Raw genomic sequence first — 17,925 nt, forward strand, 5'->3', positions numbered from 1 at the left:
ATTAGCGAATGTTCTGTTCAAAAACTTTTCAAATAAGAGTTCTCGGCCATCTGTTCCTTGGTCTTTAAACCCGATCCTCGCACCCCTCCCGAAACTCTGGAGTTTCCCCCGCTCCCAACCTGGGCCGTGGCGGGGGGCGGCGGGCGGCGGGGCAGAGGTGGGGGAGGCAAGAGGAGGCCGCTGCTGGATGCGCTAGTGGGGCACTGGGCGGCGGGGGTGGAGGGCGGGAGAGGGAGGAGCGCAGTGCAGGCGGTGGGGCTCGCACAGCCCGGAGGCCACAGGTCAGACCGACCCGGTCGGCGCCCCCACAGCACTGGCGGGCCCCGCACCCAGAGGCCTCGCCTGGGCACGAGAGCCGGGCCGGACCAGCAGGGTGCAGCGAGCGCTGGGGGCCAGCTGCAGAGGTGCGCCTCAGCCCCCAGCCCTCTCCCAGACGCTGCATTCCCCGCCTCAGGTCTCTCCGGGCAGTCTCCCTGAGTCCGGTCGCCCTCAGCCTTGCCGAAGTCATTTAAATTATTTGGGACTCCAGAGCAAGAGTCAATAGGTGGAGAGCACGGCCAGGAGATTGTCAGCTTTTCTGTTTCACTTCGGGCTTCCATTAAATGGATCTGGTCGGGCCACGGCCTCAGGAGTGAGGGGGCGAGGGGACTCCTCAACTCCTGCCTCCCTGCGGTTCCTCTCGAAAGCCAGGGCCAGGCCCCCGACGCCGCGGATGTATGGAGGCCCCGGCGGCCGAGGGCAGCGGTCCGCACCCGGCCCTCCCGGGCGGGAGTGACCAACCGCCCTTCCCGGGGGTAACTGAATTTATAAACGGCTCCCAGACATTTCTCCTAAAGGGTTTTAATTTACTTCTATTGTTTCTCCATTCTTTTAAAGCTCATTCTTTGCTCATTATTTGAATCTCTATAATTGACTTCTATTTCATAAGAAATAAAGGAGAAAGTTTGAAAATAACATTAAAACTGTTCTAAACCTCGTGGGCAGAATCAAGGAAAGAGGCGCGCTGTGTACTGAATATAGTTTTTATTTTGACCAACAAATCAGTTTTTTAATTATCTGGGAACTGCTGCAGAACGCTAATCAGCCAACTGTACTAACCAGCTATCAGTGTAGCCCAAGGGAGCATATTGGTGGTGGTGGTCGGTGGGGGGGATTGTCTTCAAATTGTCCTCTTCCTAGGTTTCAATAACACCGTCAATTGCAAGAAAAACTGTTGGTTTTTGTTTCTTGAGGTCTAGGCAGCTCCTCGAATAAGTTGGAGAAATTAGGTTGCTTGTTTCTAAACTTCTTTTCCATCAAGCCCGAGGCCCTGATTCGGAACCTGGCAGTCTGGAGGGAACACACCAACAGACCTGCAGGAATGGTGAAAAAAATCCCAGCATTAGTGGAATGGCAGAAACAAACCCAGGCAGGCGATCCCTTTTGGTAAGGCCTGCCACTCAGGAACAATTTTCACCCTTGGGGCTCTTCATTTACATTTATGAACTGATTTAACATGTAAATGTTGTTCGGAGAATAAAAATTTCACTAGGTTTAAAAGGAAATCTTAATATAAAAGTTATAGTAACCCACCCCTCCTCCCCCAAAGAAAGGAGGACTGTGAGTTAACTGGGTCCCTCCCATACTCCTGGCCTATAATACTATCTTTCACATGCTATCCAAAATTAGCAAGAATTCTTTATTTGCTACCAAACTAACTAAAAGCACGCTAGCACATATGTAGCCTTAAATCTGAATACCTGGTCGAGGTGTTAAGTTCTGGAAAGTTAGTTCTCACTGTGTATTCATTAATACTCAAGACTCTTTCCTTGAACCTTGAAGGCTCTTCCTATTTGTATCCTATTCCATCACCCTGCCTCCTTCACACACCACAAGAAATAACAGAAGACTAGTCAGAGATAACAATTGAGAAAAGCTATAGAAGAATTTAGGAATTTTTTTTCTCCTTTAGAAGGAAGAAGATACATTGCTTTTGGTGTTATTTATTAAACAGGAAAGAGTGTGGATGATTCTGAATGCCTGGAGAGGGGGATTCCTCCAAGTAATAATCTTTTCTCCCTCTAGTAGCTCCAAGTAGCTCATAGAAAGCAAAGAGAAAGCAGAGTGTTGCTTGTGATGAAGAGGTGGGGTTCATGGATGTTGGAAAGGCATGAAAATTTTGAAAACGTTAAGGGAATGAGTTAATGCACTTGGCAGAAAATTTGATAAATTATAACATTTCCCAATTCACTTTTTATTTTTAAATATTCAACAGTACTTCATGACTTATTAAGAAAGAAGAGATTAAAGAGTATGGCTTATTTGTCCTATGAAATTAGATTGCAATAATCATGATCAGAAATTACATTTACTGGATGCCAATGAAAAGTCTGTGGAATTTATTCAAGTTGTTGATTAATATAAAGTACGTAGTTTAAGAAGCACTGAAATCAAAATTAGATGCCCTAGTAAAAAGAGAACTTTAAACTGGCTTAGAGGAGTACAGCTTTTTTCTTAGTTTCTCAGAAGATCTTAACTGGGAATTTGTTATCTGGTCTCTTCATATCAAGGACTGCTCTGCTTCCCTCGAAACATCACATGCAGGACAAAAAAAGCACATACTTAAAACTCGCCTACCACATGGACTTAAGTGGTTATGGAAGGCAAATAAATAGTGTCTTTCCCTAGTTGGATAGGGAAGGCACCCTTAATCATCAGCTCTGACCATAAAAGGATTTTCTTCTTCAAGAAAATCCAAAGAAGCTATAATTGAGTTTCTTTTTTGCCATTAACAAAGCAAACAAGGCTCCCTTGCATTTTTAATAAACACTTTTTAAATGCTGAACAGTTTTAGAAGCTTCTAAAATTTTCAGATATGCTCTGCTTTTACGGTGAGTTTTGTTGTTGTAATTTTTTAAGTGCGTTTGGGAGAAAAAAACACCCGAAGACTGACAATAAGATGGAGGTCTTTCTTAAATTACATTTTGCTTATTGTTTAAGACAATCTTTACTTAATAGAGATCTCTTTAAAAAAAGTTAACACCTGCATTAGGTTAGGTTTTGAATCGAAAATACTCATTCACAAATCTTGGAATATCAAGACCTGGATTTATAAAGCACCTCTTCCGTCTTTAGGATTAGGAAGCTCAGGTCTATGTTTTAAAGGGAGGGCATAATTGCTACTTTGTGATATTTGTTACTCAAATGGCACTATACCTTCAGACACTTGTCAAAAAGGCAAATCCCGAAAAGACTAGCGAAAAAACAAACTGCTGGAATATTAACTATACAAAATATGTATAACCCTTAGGCAATAACTTTCCTTTTTTGGAAAAGGAGAAATTTACCGAGGTCAAATCAAGGCACTTTGCCGTTAAAAAGAGAGTAGGGGAGGAGGGAAAGGGGAGAGGGAAGGATCAGCGACAAACGTAAAACAAACTGGTGGCATTCAGTCAACTAGGCAGGTTACGCTAAGGAAGCGGTGAGTTGTACAAATCAGCTGGTTGCTCCAAAGCCTTCCAGAGCCGTGCTGTTTCGTGCTTCTTTGCTTTTTCCTTTAAACCTGGGCCTATGTTCCAGAAGTGCAATAGGAGGGAAATTTTACGATGTTGGGAATTGGCAGGTAGGAAGGGAAACCTGACCCTTCCCCAAAGGCTGCAATTAAAGTCTTAACTGCGACCCATCTGTCGTGGGACGATCTGCCCCCTTCCCCTAGCAAAGCTGTTCGGCGCTCTTTGTCTGAGCTGGGGAGAACAGAAGACAGGTTCTTCCGACGCAACAGCAAATGGAACGGACGTGTCCAGTCTGGGCGCACACTGGGTGACTGTTGCAGAACCAGGAATTGCTCCGAAGTTGCGCAGGAGGTGTGGCGCCTATTTCCAGACAGGGCCCTCGTGCTGAGCTTGTCACTTTCTGCAGTTCTCTACCGCTGCTTCTGTCCAAACAGCCCGAAGCCATCCCAAGACCTGACACGAGACACTTCTAGGCCTAGTTTTAAGGCCGGTCGTACCCCTCACCTGGCCCTTTGGCTGCCTTCACCTTCCAATAGGACGCAAGACTCTCCCCAGGCTTTTCCTCCGCAATTGGGTTTCCCTGCCATCCAGCTAGCTGCTCTGCTTCGGTCTTGAGCATCAGGCGCAGTTCGAGCGCAGGCTGTCTTCGTGTCCACCCCCTGAGCTCGCTGGACCCAGGCGAGGCCGGCCCTCAAGAAAAGCCAAAGTGAGTGGTCCCTAGCAAGTGCTGGGCAATGAGGTAGGGAAGAGGAACTATTCTGAGCGCAATTTCCTCAGACTTAGCATTTTTGGGGGGCGGGGGGAATTGCTCAGGGGCTCAACAATCCCAGGGGTTCTAGTCGGCTTACATCCAGTGTCCCATTACAGAGCCTTTCCACAGACGCCCACACCCATTTGGCCAGCTGTCTGGCGCCCGACGCCTCCAGTTCTACACACACCCACTCGGAGGGTAACTCACCAGGTAGATAGCACCCTGGGCTGTTGCAGACCACCACTCACAGGAGCGTGCAGGACTCTAGGCCCTTGCTGTCATCTGTGCGATCCTCTCCTACTCCGCCTTCGGTCGCGGGTTCGCGGCCGCTGAGTTCTCCCTTTGCAGCCCCCAGTGCACGCCCAGCCCTAGCACACCTGACCTCAAGGCTAACCTCCGCACAATCGCCGGCTTGCAAAGGGGAGGGACAAGGAGGGCGCGCTCTGTTGCTGCCAGCGCGCTCCAGGCCGCGCCCGCGTAGGCGGCGAGAACCCGCGCAGTTGGAGTCGTGGTCACTGGAGTCTTCCAGAAACACTCCTTACATTCTACCGCTGTACCGCTTAGCCCTGTAAGTTTTGGCAGGGTCGCCACACTCGGAGGCTTCCTGGATGCGCTGGGTTGCAGGATCAAGGTCTCCGCAAACCCTGGGAGGCGCAAGCGCTGCTGTGGCCAGAACTCGCAAGCCAGCAGGTCTCGGAGCTCGCCGCTGGGCGGTGCACACGCAGTTTAGCAGCGGCCTGTGCTGCTTTGAGAAGGCGTAGTGACACCAGCAACTGGGAGTTTGGGGGAGGAAACCAATAAATTGTTTCCCTTCTCCGCTCTACAGTCAGAATCTAAAATGCTCCGAGAGAGCTCTAGTGAGCGCAGACTCAAAAGAAATACTCTTTCCGGGCTCTCAATGGAAACGCATAACAGCGCGCGCGTGTGTTTGTGTGTTGCAGGGCTGGGTTCCGGCCCTAATCGAGGTTTCCTGTTGTGAGACACCGCTTGCTCCTTGCAACTCCTCCTCAACTTTATGGATGGAGCGTGTGTCAAGGCATCGTATTTACAAAACCACAAACTTCTCTGGGCCATTTAGGGAGGCCAGTTACCTGCTGGCGTCTTCCAAACGGCCCAGACTCCATTCAGGCCGCAGGGCCTGCGGGATGCCGGAAGCACTAGCCCCTGGCCCTAGAGGAAGAACGAGGGCTGCGGAGGAGGCGGCACGGCTCGGACCCGGGACCTGCTTCAGCCCGGCTGAACCACACGGGGAAAGCTGGGATTTCGCTGCCGGAGGCTTTCGGGCCGCCGTTTTCTGAAGCCTGGTATTTGATAAATATAGCCCGGCATTTGCCCTTAAATTAGACTCCGTTTCCTTATTTAGACCTTGCACAATGATTTTAGATGATGTCACTTAGAGCTAAACGAGAAAATTGATCCCAGATTTGCTTGGCGTTTAAAGCTTGGTTAAGCAGATTGAGAATTAAAAAGCCAGAGAAAAAAGCAAAAGAGCGGGGGTTGCGGTGGGCGTGCAGGGGAGCGAAGTGTGAGCCCTGGAACGAGTGCAAGGAGGAGACGGCGCACGGCGTGCGGCGCAGCGGAGAGCGCGCCCGCCTCTTCTGGGCGGGGGAACCTCACTCACCAATGAAAAGTAGTCACCGACTGCAGAGGGAAAAAAAGTTTTCCTGTTGACTGTCGGAAGCGAATTGAGCAATTATCTAGTTTACCTTCTCCTCTTGGAAGTTAACGATTGGCGAGATCTTGGCTGCGTTATTGACACAACACTTTCTATTGATAGAAATAAGTAGTGATTGTCCCCTAGTCATTGGTGCGCCAAGAACTCTAAGATGGGCTGGCAGGAGTCCATTGGGCTGGGCACGCAGGTTCGGCTAGTGATGCTGGGGAGAAGGAGGAGGAGGCTACTGCTGGTGATGGTGCCCGTCCCCCTCTCCGCAGGTCTGTGACAAGCAGGGAACAAGGCAACGACAGCGCAGCCCGGCCCCGGCTGACGAACGCTGGCGACTCAGACATGGACAGTAGCTGCCACAACGCAACTGCCAAAATGTTAGCGACGGCTCCAGCCCGGGGCAACATGATGAGCACCTCCAAACCCTTGGCTTTTTCCATCGAACGAATCATGGCGCGCACTCCCGAGCCCAAGGCCCTGCCAGTCCCCCACTTCCTTCAGGGAGCCGCGCCCAAGGGGGACTCCAAGCACTCTCTGCATTTGAACTCGTCGATCCCCTGCATGATTCCCTTCGTGCCTGTGGCATACGACACGAGCCCCAAAACTGGAATGACGGGCTCGGAGCCACGGAAAGCAAGTGTGGAGACTCCGGCGGCGTCCGCAGCAGCGCCTGCAGCGCCCGCGTTCAGCTGCAGCGACCTGCTTAACTGCGCACTGAGTCTTAAGGGCGACCTGGTCCGCGACTCGCTGCCACTGCAGCAGTACAAGCTGGTAAGGCCGCGTGTGGTCAACCATTCCTCCTTCCACGCCATGGGAGCCTTGTGCTACCTGAATCGAGGTGACGGCCCGTGCCACCCGGCGGCCGGCGTTAACATCCACCCTGTGGCCTCCTACTTCCTCAGTTCCCCTTTGCACCCGCAGCCAAAAACGTATTTAGCGGAAAGGAATAAATTGCTGGTTCCGGCGGTGGAGAAGTGTCCCACTGGAGTAGCTTTCAAAGACTTGTCCCCGACTCAGCTTCAGCATTACATGAAAGAAAGCGCTCAGCTTCTGTCGGAAAAAATCGCGTTCAAAACCTCTGACTTCAGCCGAGGCTCTCCTAACACCAAACCCAAAGTTTTCACTTGCGAAGTGTGTGGAAAGGCAAGTACTATAAAGGAAGGAGGGAGGTCTCCCTTCCTCCCTCTCTCCCTTTCTTCCCTGCCTTTCTTTTAAATTTTATTTTGTAATTATTTGATTTGATTTCAAAGTCTGTGTTGGGCTAACCTGTCCTACTTGTATTTAACTTTAAGGTCTTTAACGCGCACTATAACTTAACCCGTCACATGCCGGTGCACACAGGAGCCAGACCCTTCGTTTGCAAAGTGTGTGGAAAGGGTTTCCGGCAAGCCAGCACTCTGTGCAGGCACAAGATCATTCACACCCAGGTGTGTTCGTCTGTCTCAATTTCACCTGGTTTACTTCGGAACGGTTTGTAGAAAATAGCCAATAAACTTAATTTTTTGTGTGTAAGGTTTGTTTAAAATGTGCTAGCTGGACACGGTGAAATGCCATGTATTGTTTGTCTTTGTTCTGCTTAAAAGCAGGAGAGAGAGCATTACTGTGTTTTTGAGTTTGCAGGATTCCACTTAATAACAAAATACTATAACCTCTTTGCTTTTCTTCCCTTCACTTAGGAGAAACCTCATAAATGTAACCAATGTGGCAAAGCATTTAATAGAAGTTCCACTTTAAACACTCATACCCGAATACACGCAGGCTACAAACCATTTATATGTGAATTCTGTGGCAAAGGATTTCATCAAAAAGGTACTGAACCAGGGAGACGTCTTTCGCAGTAGTCTTACCGAAAACCCTAATCGTTTCAGTTTATTTTAGAAAATGATTTTTAAAGTGCAGCTAGTATACTGGCGCATGTGTTACCTTCCAAACTCCTCCCCGCAAGTCTGTTTAGTATTAGAGAAAGGCAGGGTGCATATACCGATGCGGTATTTTACTTAACCACTTGTTCTCATTTTAGATAATTGGATTAATGAATATATATTAAAATGTGGAGGGAAGGGCCTGGTTGTTCGTGTTCATAAATAAACGAGGGAAGAGAGGTGAAGGCACGGAACACAGCCATGCACCGGCTCTCTGTCGGAGCTCTGGCAGCATTCCCGTTTTCCTCGTTGTCCTTAGACCGTCCATTCCTTCCTTTTCCAGCTCTCCTCTCACATCCGCATCCCTGTCATTCGTCTTTTTCAGGGAATTACAAAAACCACAAGCTGACGCATAGCGGGGAGAAGCAGTTCAAGTGCAATATCTGCAACAAGGCTTTCCACCAGGTTTACAACCTCACCTTTCACATGCACACCCACAACGACAAGAAGCCCTTCACCTGCCCTACATGTGGCAAGGGCTTTTGCAGGAACTTTGACCTCAAGAAGCACGTCCGCAAGCTGCACGACAGCAGTGTAGGGGCGGCCCGCCCGGCTGTCTGGGAGCAGGGCACAGATCAGCAGCCCGCTCTACAGGAGCCTACGTCCGCTGCGATGCTGCAGCCTCTGCCGTCCCAGCTGCCAGCCCCTGGACCTCTGCAGCATGGACTTCATCCGAGTCACCAGTGATCAAGGCCAAAGTCCTTTCCCAGCCCCAGCCGGGGTCCCTACAACTGAAGCTTCGGTAGAACAGAGCTGGACCTCCAGATCCAAGCTGTTCTGCAGAACCCAGGACCTGTTGGGCCTCACACTTTGGCGCCCACTGGAAGGAAGCCTCTGCATTCTCCAGCCTTTTGCCTCTTGCATGCACCTGCTAAATGTTTTTGTGTATTATATTCTAATATATAGGCACCAACGATTATGAAATTGGGGGTTTTGTTTTTCTGACTTTTTTTTTTTTAATTTAGAAAGACGTTTCATCTCGGGCGGAGAGATGGTGTTTTGTTTCGTTTTAAACAAATATTTTGCTGTATTTATTGAAATCTGTATTATCCTACCCAGGAATGCTGCACCATTTTCATTTTATTATTGTATATATTTCCATTGTGTTGATTCTGTGGTATCAAGATGCCTGCCGATTGTTTATAATCATTTCCTCTTTCACCGAAGTTACAAAACTCTGTGTATGTTATATATACACGCATAGATGAGTGTACCTATAAAGGCACGTTCCACACTGAGCACACACATATGATTCAGATAAGTGTGGTTCGTTATGGATGTATTTGAATTTTGGTTTTGATTCTTGCACGTGAAAATTGATTCATTGACTGTTGGAAATAAATACTCAGAATGTGCTTATTTAATCAACAGCTTCAGGGCTCTGTTCATATTATTCAGCTAGAGATCACTGACTGACCTTCTCATCCTTCCTCTTTTTTAAAAAAGTTCAACTCTGTATTAGTAACACCTAATGTTTGATCTGAAAACTTCACCATGAGCAAGTAAGAGTCTCTCCAAACAGTTGTAATTTGGTCAAGTAATGACATTTTATAAAGTTCAGAGATAGAAGATGTGGAGTTTTGTAACAGACTCATGTGTTTGTCCTGGGCCATCTGACATGTTTGTAGTGCGGGTGAGATGGGGACACCCTATCTGGGAGATGTGTGTAATATACATTCCCATGAGCATTAAAATTATACCACTTAGACAAGTATCTGTTGTTTGCATCATGAAGGGACATACTGATTTGTGCACACCTGGCAAAGAGAGCCTCTGTGTTTTTAGGTGTGTATATGTGTTTATAGATGAATATACTTCCATTCAAGGAGGAAACATGGATGAAAACCAAATTGTGGCGGGTGCCAGCTCCTTGAAATGCTTCAAGTGTTAATCAGCAGCTCTGCTGTGAGCTTGGGCTCTCATGTTTTCTAACTGCAAGTCTCTCCTGTTTTCTTGCCAAAACAGTGAAACAACTGCTAAAGACTTTAATTAAAAGGGGTAATTAATTCAGATTTCTCAAAGACTGGTTGTTATACTATTAGCTGTTCAGTGGAAGCTGCCAGATAAGCTTACAGCCCAGCACAACCACCCCTCTGCATTGGGACCACATCCGGGGAGAAAGGTTGAGGGGAGCCGGCAGGGGTACCTGCCTCAGCCACCCGCAATCCAGGCTGCCCCGCTAGCCCGGGTGCATGTGTCTCTGCCTCTCCCTCTGCCTAGCGCTCCCGTCAGGCCCCAACGCAGCGGAAATCCACAGTGGATCCGCACCGCAAGCGCAGGCACCGCAGAGCCCAAGGATTTCCTCTCTGCGCCCAGAATGTGCAAGAGAAGTTCCAGGAACGAGTTTAAATGTGCAGTTCCGACTCATTTTTGTATTCTTTGTGGTGCTCAGGGAAATGCAGCAACAGGCTGCGACCCAAGGGACGAAAGACAGAGATGGGCTGGGGCACCTCATGGGCGAGGTGACAATTTCCTTGGCAACTAGAATCCGCATTTTAAGGCGGAGAAGGATAGATGGCTGCCAGTGCCTACAGCCAATGGTCTGAGGGGCTCCTTGGAGGCCCCAGAGGCAATGGGGTGACAGCCAGTCCCCGGGGGGTTGGGGAGCGACCTCGGGCGAATGGTTGAGTCGGCCCCGCGGGACATCCAACTCAAGTCCCACCGGAGCCCCTTACAGGGTGGGGGTGCCTGAGACACCCCGCCGGGAGTTAGACCGCAGGCTCCTGGAAACTGGGAGGTTCTGATTCCACGTGCAGGCTTCAGAAGCTAGACTTACCTGCCGTTGCCTCAGGACTCATGTCTTCCATAGCCCTTCATCACCCACTCGCCCCGGGGCCCTAGGGCTTTTAAGTCCCAGCCCACCAATTATTAGATCAAATACCTACTTTGTTTTCCTAACTTCCCTACACCTGACCTGATTTGTGTTAGATTTGACTTCGGAAAGATGCGGATAGTTTGGAATTCCATTGTCGGGTGGATTTTGAATCTGAGCAGCTGGCAGAAGTGCCATCTCTCCCTGAATGTTGCAATCGACAGGAAAATCTTGTCCCAGGCACTGGCCACATTCCCACACTGCCGCCCACACCAAAGAGGAACATGTCACCTAGTTTGTGGGTAACGACATTTTGGAGGTGGTTTAATTGGTCCTGAAAGCATTTATTCTCGTTGAGTAAATAGAATGAGGTTAGGGGTCATTATAAGGGGCAGAAAATGGCCTTGGTTTGTTGAACTTATTCTCAATAATATATTGTTTGAACTTCTTAAAACCCCAATATATAATTCTTCCAGACTTTCAAAGTGACACGATTTTACCGGTGGAAAACATAATGAACATTGTTGAGGAAAATTACTAAGCCATAAAATACTTCCAGTTAGGAAGAACCTATATATTCCCAACTTCTAACACATGACAGTGTGCTTTTACTAACAGTGAAAAAAGAAATATTCTATGGAAGGATAGAACTGGTCAGTAGGAGAAGGAGGAGGAGAGGGAGAATGAGAATCTGTAATTGTAATCTGGAATGACTTTGTGCAGGATTAAGTTGGGATGGTGCAACAGTTACAGAAAAGGCATGCTACAGGAAATTGTTGTGTCTGTGTGTGTAGCTGAAGTGGTGGTGATTAAGTAGAAGAAGCCAAAAGGAAATTCGATAAACTTAACACTCAAGAGACTACTTGTCAGAAGGAAAATTATCAATAAACTTAGATTTATGACAAAGGGGTTAGAGCTTTCTAAACAGAATATCCTTACAGATAGTATGACTTCAGAGATTAAGTTAGAGGTGGTAAAAATGGATGAAGAGGGCTACTTAGCTAATAGTCGATGGAAGACCTTAGAATTCTCTCCCCTCTAACGAATATTAAAAGATGATTTTTTCCTCTTTACTATCTAATCTGTGTCTGTATCTGTGTATGCTTACATAAATGTTTGTTTTTGTTCGAGAAACATGTACCCTAAAAGTACAAATAGCATATTGGTCTACCTTCTTTTTACCAGAGTAGGTCAGCAAATTCATGTTTAGTGAGGTAGAGTGGCCAGTGTTAGGATTATCTGTAGAAATAAATGGCTCATCTTTAACTCTCTCTGTTGCAATTCACTTTTGGTACAGAGGAAGTTGGCCTGGGAGAAGGTGCAGGGACCAATTTTAGAAATATACCGATCTGGGTTCTTATGTTTTGTTCAGTTTTTGAACAGAATAAATAATGTAAATAGTTTGTTCCTTCTGCTTTTATTTATTTATTTTTAAAGGTTTACTTTATTTTCATTTGAGAGAGAGGGAATGTGAGAGACAGAAAGGTCGATGTGAGAGTGAAACACTGATGGGCTGCCTCCTGCATGCAACTGGCCCCCTCCACAGTGCCCCAAAAGGGGATCAAGCCTGCACCTTGGCTTGTGCCCTGACGGGGAATCAATCAGAACCTTTGGGTTACAGGACAATGCTCCAACCAGCTGAGCCATACTAGCCACGGCCCTGCTGATTTTATTTTAACACACAACCCTAACCTTGGTTTCCAATAACTTCTTCCCAAAAGATATAGTTTGTTCAGACTTTCAAAATTTTAGTTTGAGAACAAGTTACTGTGCAAGATTCAACCATGAAAATTAAAGACAAATCTAAATTTTAATGGGTAAAAATATGAAGTTATTGACTGGTTCCAAAAAAAGTTTGAACCAGATAAAACATCATTTTTGTGTAATGATTTGGTCAAAACCATGCATTCCTTTCACACTAGAAATTATATGTTTTCATTAAGTTAATTTAAAACCAAAATTAACCATATTTGGAAGTAGAAGATACCTTATTATGAATTTGATTGTTTCTAGAAGTCAAGGCATATGTGTCTATTCCAACTCCAGTGCAGACTAATTAAAAACAACTAAAGCAATATTAATCAACACGCTGGTCACTTATGTGTTCTTAGTGATGAAACAATTACCAGTTTAAGTCAGCATATGTCATCTCACTCCAGAAGATTGAGAAGAAGAGGAAGTCTGGTAGTTAAATGTCCTTGGTAAAACAATCTACCTCTGTTATTATGGGATATTTTGCTTGTATTGTGACGTGTTCCTCATAATAAACTTTAAGGAAAAGTCAAAGTCCATCATGCACTTGAATGAGCACAAAGTTATCACAAATGACTATGTACATTTTCTGGTCAACTTTGAGGTGATATGAGTGTCAAATGAGATCATTTTGCTTTTGGTTTTATGGAGGTTAAGTTACTAAATAAAGGTGAAGTAAAATTCTGTCAGTATGAGTCTCCAGGGCTAATATTTTGCTATCGAGCAAACAAATGTTGCTCATGGATAAAAAGGTGTGAGAGTGAGAGAAAGCATCACAAATCAGTTCCTAACTGGAGCTAGAAATATCTCACAAAAGGAATACATTCGTTTGATTTAACTCTGTTCTTTCTAATACAATAAAACAGTTTTTTTGTGTTTATGTGAGAAATGTAAAGTTCAGGCCAAAGCAGAACCCTCTAATCACAGTAACATGTCTTTTGATAATCCACAATAGAAATGTAATTTGTCAATTAAATGTGAGCAAAATCCGGAATAGGTGAAACATTCCACAGATGTAAATTGTTTACACAAATCTCTGAGTAAGATTTGCATTTAAAAATTTTCAACAAAAACCAAAGTTTGGAACAAACCTCTACAGTACAAATGACCGAGTTTCTTTAACAAATAATAGTAAAGGAAAGAGGGAGAGCAGAAGAGGGAGAGGGTGAGAAGAAATAAGAGGGGGAGAAGGGGTGGAAGGGAAGGATTGGAGTGGGGAAGGAGGCAGAGGATACTGGGATAGGGAGAACAAGAAAATCTATCAGTCAAAAGAGATTTTCAAAACAGAATGACCAATTGCTATGTGTGAATCTTATTTCATGCCAACCTAATCAAATAAAACTATAAAAACAAATGTTATTTATGGCCTCTGAGTCTTGGAGATTTGAATACTGACTGGGTGATTAAATTAAGGAAATATATTTACTTTTTAAGGTGTGAAAAGTATTGTGGTCTTGTTTAAAAAAAGTAGTTCTTTTAGAATACGTCTTCAATTATTTAAGGGTGAAATGGTAAGGTGTCTGGGATTTGCTTAAAAATAACATAGGAGAAGAAAGTGTGTATAGATACAGATCAATGAGATTGGCCATGAATTGATAATCACTGAAGCTGGCTAATGGTGAACAAGATGATATTATACGTCCTAAATACTTTTGATTAAATTTAAATTTTCACATAAAAAGTTTTAAACAATCTTTTACAGTAAGTTGTGTCATTTCACAACACTCATAATCATAGCACCTTAAAGTATTAATTGTATTTTTTATATTGTTCTTTTTAGTCTGATTCCAGGACTAATATCATCATAATGTAGAAATGTTTAAAAATGAAATTAAGATATGTAGAAGGATTTGAAGTGGAAAGATAGACTTTTAAGGAACATAAGATTCTTTTTAATAATTGTCTGTTTACTATGTAAAGACAGAGAACCAGCGAATCTGTTCCTCTCCTGAGAAGCAGAGAAAGTTGAGCGTCAATGACAGTAGAAAATTTATATTGATTAGACTATTTCAGGTAGTGAGAAAAAAGCATATATATGCAGGGGTTGATTGAAACACAATACATAAAAGAGAAACTACCTCAGCATTATGTAGTCCCTCTGAGTCCCAAGAAAACCAGAACTGAAACTCAATATTCATTATTTCACTGATTCATTTGAAGTGCAAGGCACCAGCTTAGATGCTGGGCATGCAATAGGGAATAAGAGTCATATTATTTTAGTTTCCTGGAATTACATTCTAGTAGGGAAAATTGAACTCAGCAATGATTATAAGTTATCTATAAGTGTGAACAGGGTGCTATGTGTTCCTATAACAAAAGTAATCATTGGCATAGCCTGAAATCCAATGATCAATTTCTCTTTATTCATTTAGAGTGATGGGTTTCAATTGGGGGACAATTTTTTCCTCCAAGGGCATTTAGCAGTGTCTGGAGACATGCTGGTTGTCACAACTGGATGCTGCTAAATATCTGAAAATCTGTAGAATGGTCCCCTACAGCAAAGAATTACCTGGCTCAAGTGTCAAGATTGAGAAAGTCTGAGTTAGAGGTTCTAATTCCTCAGACAAGTTCTGATGGGGTCAGCTTGTCTTTTCATCTGACCTATTCATTTGGGTACAGATTTGTGGTCCACTCAGAGTATCATTTTTTTTTTCTTCTGTGGTGTTCAATATGCTGTTAAGCCTAATTAGTGAAATTATTACCTTAGATATTTTATTTTTTATTTCTAGAACATCTATTCTTCTTCTTTTATAGGATCCTTTTCAGCTAAGAGTCCTCATCTATTTATGCATTATATCCAATATTTTCCTTTGAATTTCAAACACTTTTATAATAGTTGTTTTAAAGTTCTAGCCTGCTAATGCTAACATCTCTATCAAATTGGGATATGTTTCTATTGTTTATTTGTTTTCCAGATTATAGATCACATTTTCTTGTTTCTTTGTATGTCTATTAATTTTTTTATTGTATGCCAGACATATAATATCAGTACTATATTGCTTAGAGTCTAGAATTTTGTACCTTTTAAAAAGTGATGTCTTTTTTTTTTTTTTCTAAAGCAGGCAGGTAATTTGCTGGTAGGCCAGCTTGATCATGTTGGAGCTTGGGTTTTGGTTTTGTTAAAGTAGTTCGTCATAGCCATAGTAAGGTGTAGTTTTTCTGAAGTCTCAGCTGAGTGCTTGGGCATTCAGCAGTTTCTCTCCACTCTTGTTGGTCCAACATCTCCCAGAATTGGGAAAAATCTAAACTCTCTGTTTAGCTCAGAGTTTTGCAGTAATTATGGAATTTCTCCCTATGCAAGTAGAGCTTAGTGTTTGGCCAAGGACTCGATGGGACCCCATGCATGTTTCTGGAGCTCCCTTCTCTGTACAGTTCATTCCTCTCTCTTACCCTGTGCTACAGTTGACAACCACTTTAGCAGGCCCACACTCTGGTATTTGTTTTCTCCACCCAGTTATGGTTGCTTGCTGGACTCACTTTCTGGTGTCTTATTTTGTGAAGTGCCTCAGGCAGTGGAGTTTACCTTATAGATTTCCCTTCTCTCAGGGACTACAATTCTGCAGTTTGTTGTTTAATGCATGAAACAGTTGCTTCATTCATTTTGGCTAATTTTATAATTATTTACAGAGGGAGGGTATCTGTGATACCCATTGTTCCATTATTGTTGGCACTGAAAGTTTAAGGTAAGTTTTTTTCTAAAGCATTTGGTGCAGACCATAGAAACTGTATGCAGGGGGATCTGCACAGGTGCTGTTCCCCAGTAGGGGTTTGTGATAAGGCAGGCAACTAGATGGTTATGAACTTCTTGTCTGTACAAAAAGTATACAATTTTTAATTCTGTTTTAAGTCTTAATTTTTTGAAAGACATTTAGCTCTTCATTTTTAACTTTTCATATCTTGTTTAATTGCTACTCAATGTATACCACTTGGCAGATGCTCAGTAACTGTTGAAATTTACCAGATAATTATCATGAGTGCAACTGCTAATCGGAAGGGTTGAAGCAAAGTAGATGCAGGAAGAAAATATTTAAATAATGCTTAATGTAACTTTTGTTGTTGTCTTACATTTTTACAGCTTTTACATATAATATTTCATTTTATTCTCTACAAAACGTTATGAGTTAGGAAGACCAAGTTTAACCAGTGTCATTTTAAAGGTGAGGCTTTTGAGGACTTCAGAATTGAAGAGACTTGCTCACCAGGTAGCAAAAGGCAGAAGCAAAATAGTCTAGTCTTCTGATTCCAAACCCAGGACACCTTAACCTACCTTATCTCAGAATAATATTGGAAGCAGCAAAATATGACAATAAATGTCCTTAGACACTAAAGGAACAGGACTTTTCAGAGCCAAAATCAGAACCAGGAATAACCCAACTTTGAAAATGATTATTAATCAACGAGGGCTGGCTTTTTTTAAATATCCCTGTAACTGGAGATAAAATTACACTCATAAAACTTACAGTTTAATTAACTATGAAGAAGAACTTTTGGATTTAAAAAACTGGTCCTATTTTCACATGATCATGGAAGTTATACAGTCTCTACTGATAAAAGTAGAAAATGGGATATCATGTATGGTGGAGATGCCTCACACACCCTAGGCTCAGATGGAAGTTGCTCTGTCCAGCAGAAGCTTCATGACCATGGTGGAACAAACTTTTATCCAGGACATTTCATTATGTCTGGGGGAAGGAAGGTGGCTGCCTCTCTAGTGGAGAACAGCGATTAGACCTTCTTCCCTCATGCCTTTTAATGAGGAGGATACATACGAGAGATACAAGGTCAAGATTCATGAATCATCAATAGTTTGGATGCATTAGGATTACAGTTGACAGTAACAGATTACATGTACTAGTACAGAGGGTACAGTGATCAGTCTGTGTCAGGGTCTATCAAACATCTTGACGCCACACTGGCATTAGGTGCAAGATTTCATACATTTCTTGCTAGAGATTGTTTATGTTATATTAAAAGATAAGCAGAGAAAGTTCTAAAGCATGATAAGCATTCTTTAAATCCAATTCCCACGGAAACCCTCTGAGTGGCTTTAAGTTATGTCTCCCATGCAGCCTTATGTTGAGACTTAAAGACAAGCACAGCTGGAATGCCGATGGCAGGTCACGCTCAGGCCGGAGCTACAATTCCTTAAACTACGAGTAGCGGTTCCCTACAATCATGTGATTTGGTTGGCTGGGTATTTTTGAACTTTGAGACAGTTTAAGCTTGTCATTTATATAATCAATATATTTAATGTGATATATAAAAAGTTATAAAAGTAGTCTGGATATTATTATTCTAAGTAAAATAAACCAGTCAGTGAAATACAAATACCCTATGGTCTTGCTTATATGTGGAATCTAATGAACAAAATAAACCGATGCGTAAAATACAAACAGGCATGAATACATGGAGCAGGTTGACAGCTGTCAGAGGGAAGGTGGGGAGGGGGCTCTGTGAAAGAAGGTGAAGGGATTAGCCAAAAAACATATATGCATAACCCATGAACACAACAGTGTTGTGGTTGCCTTAGG

At 43.8% G+C, this 17,925-nt stretch overlaps 1 protein-coding gene across 1 annotated transcript; it reads left to right on the forward strand.

Moving 5' to 3' along the window:
• The first annotated feature begins 6,250 nt into the window (after positions 1–6,250).
• FEZF1 (FEZ family zinc finger 1) lies at positions 6,251–8,517 on the forward strand. Its single transcript, XM_090286894.1, has 4 exons — positions 6,251–7,051; positions 7,201–7,335; positions 7,585–7,717; positions 8,156–8,517. The coding sequence occupies exons 1-4, from the start codon at positions 6,251–6,253 to the stop codon at positions 8,515–8,517; spliced, it is 1,431 nt and encodes a 476-aa protein (XP_090143020.1).
• Positions 8,518–17,925: the final 9,408 nt, after the last annotated feature.

This window comes from Furipterus horrens, unplaced genomic scaffold (assembly GCF_987537825.1).
Source record: "Furipterus horrens unplaced genomic scaffold, mFurHor1.1.pri manual_scaffold_9, whole genome shotgun sequence".
Classification (NCBI taxonomy): Eukaryota; Metazoa; Chordata; class Mammalia; order Chiroptera; family Furipteridae; genus Furipterus; species Furipterus horrens.

What these genes read in the sequence shown, in the direction of transcription:
- FEZF1 (XM_090286894.1), top strand. Translation starts at nt 6,251, where the DNA reads ATGGACAGTAGCTGCCACAACGCAACTGCCAAAATGTTAGCGACGGCT. An exon ending in CTTGCGAAGTGTGTGGAAAG is followed by an intron (nt 7,052 to 7,200) that starts GCAAGTACTATA and finishes TTTAACTTTAAG; the next exon opens with GTCTTTAACGCGCACTATAA. An exon ending in CAAAGGATTTCATCAAAAAG is followed by an intron (nt 7,718 to 8,155) that starts GTACTGAACCAG and finishes CGTCTTTTTCAG; the next exon opens with GGAATTACAAAAACCACAAG.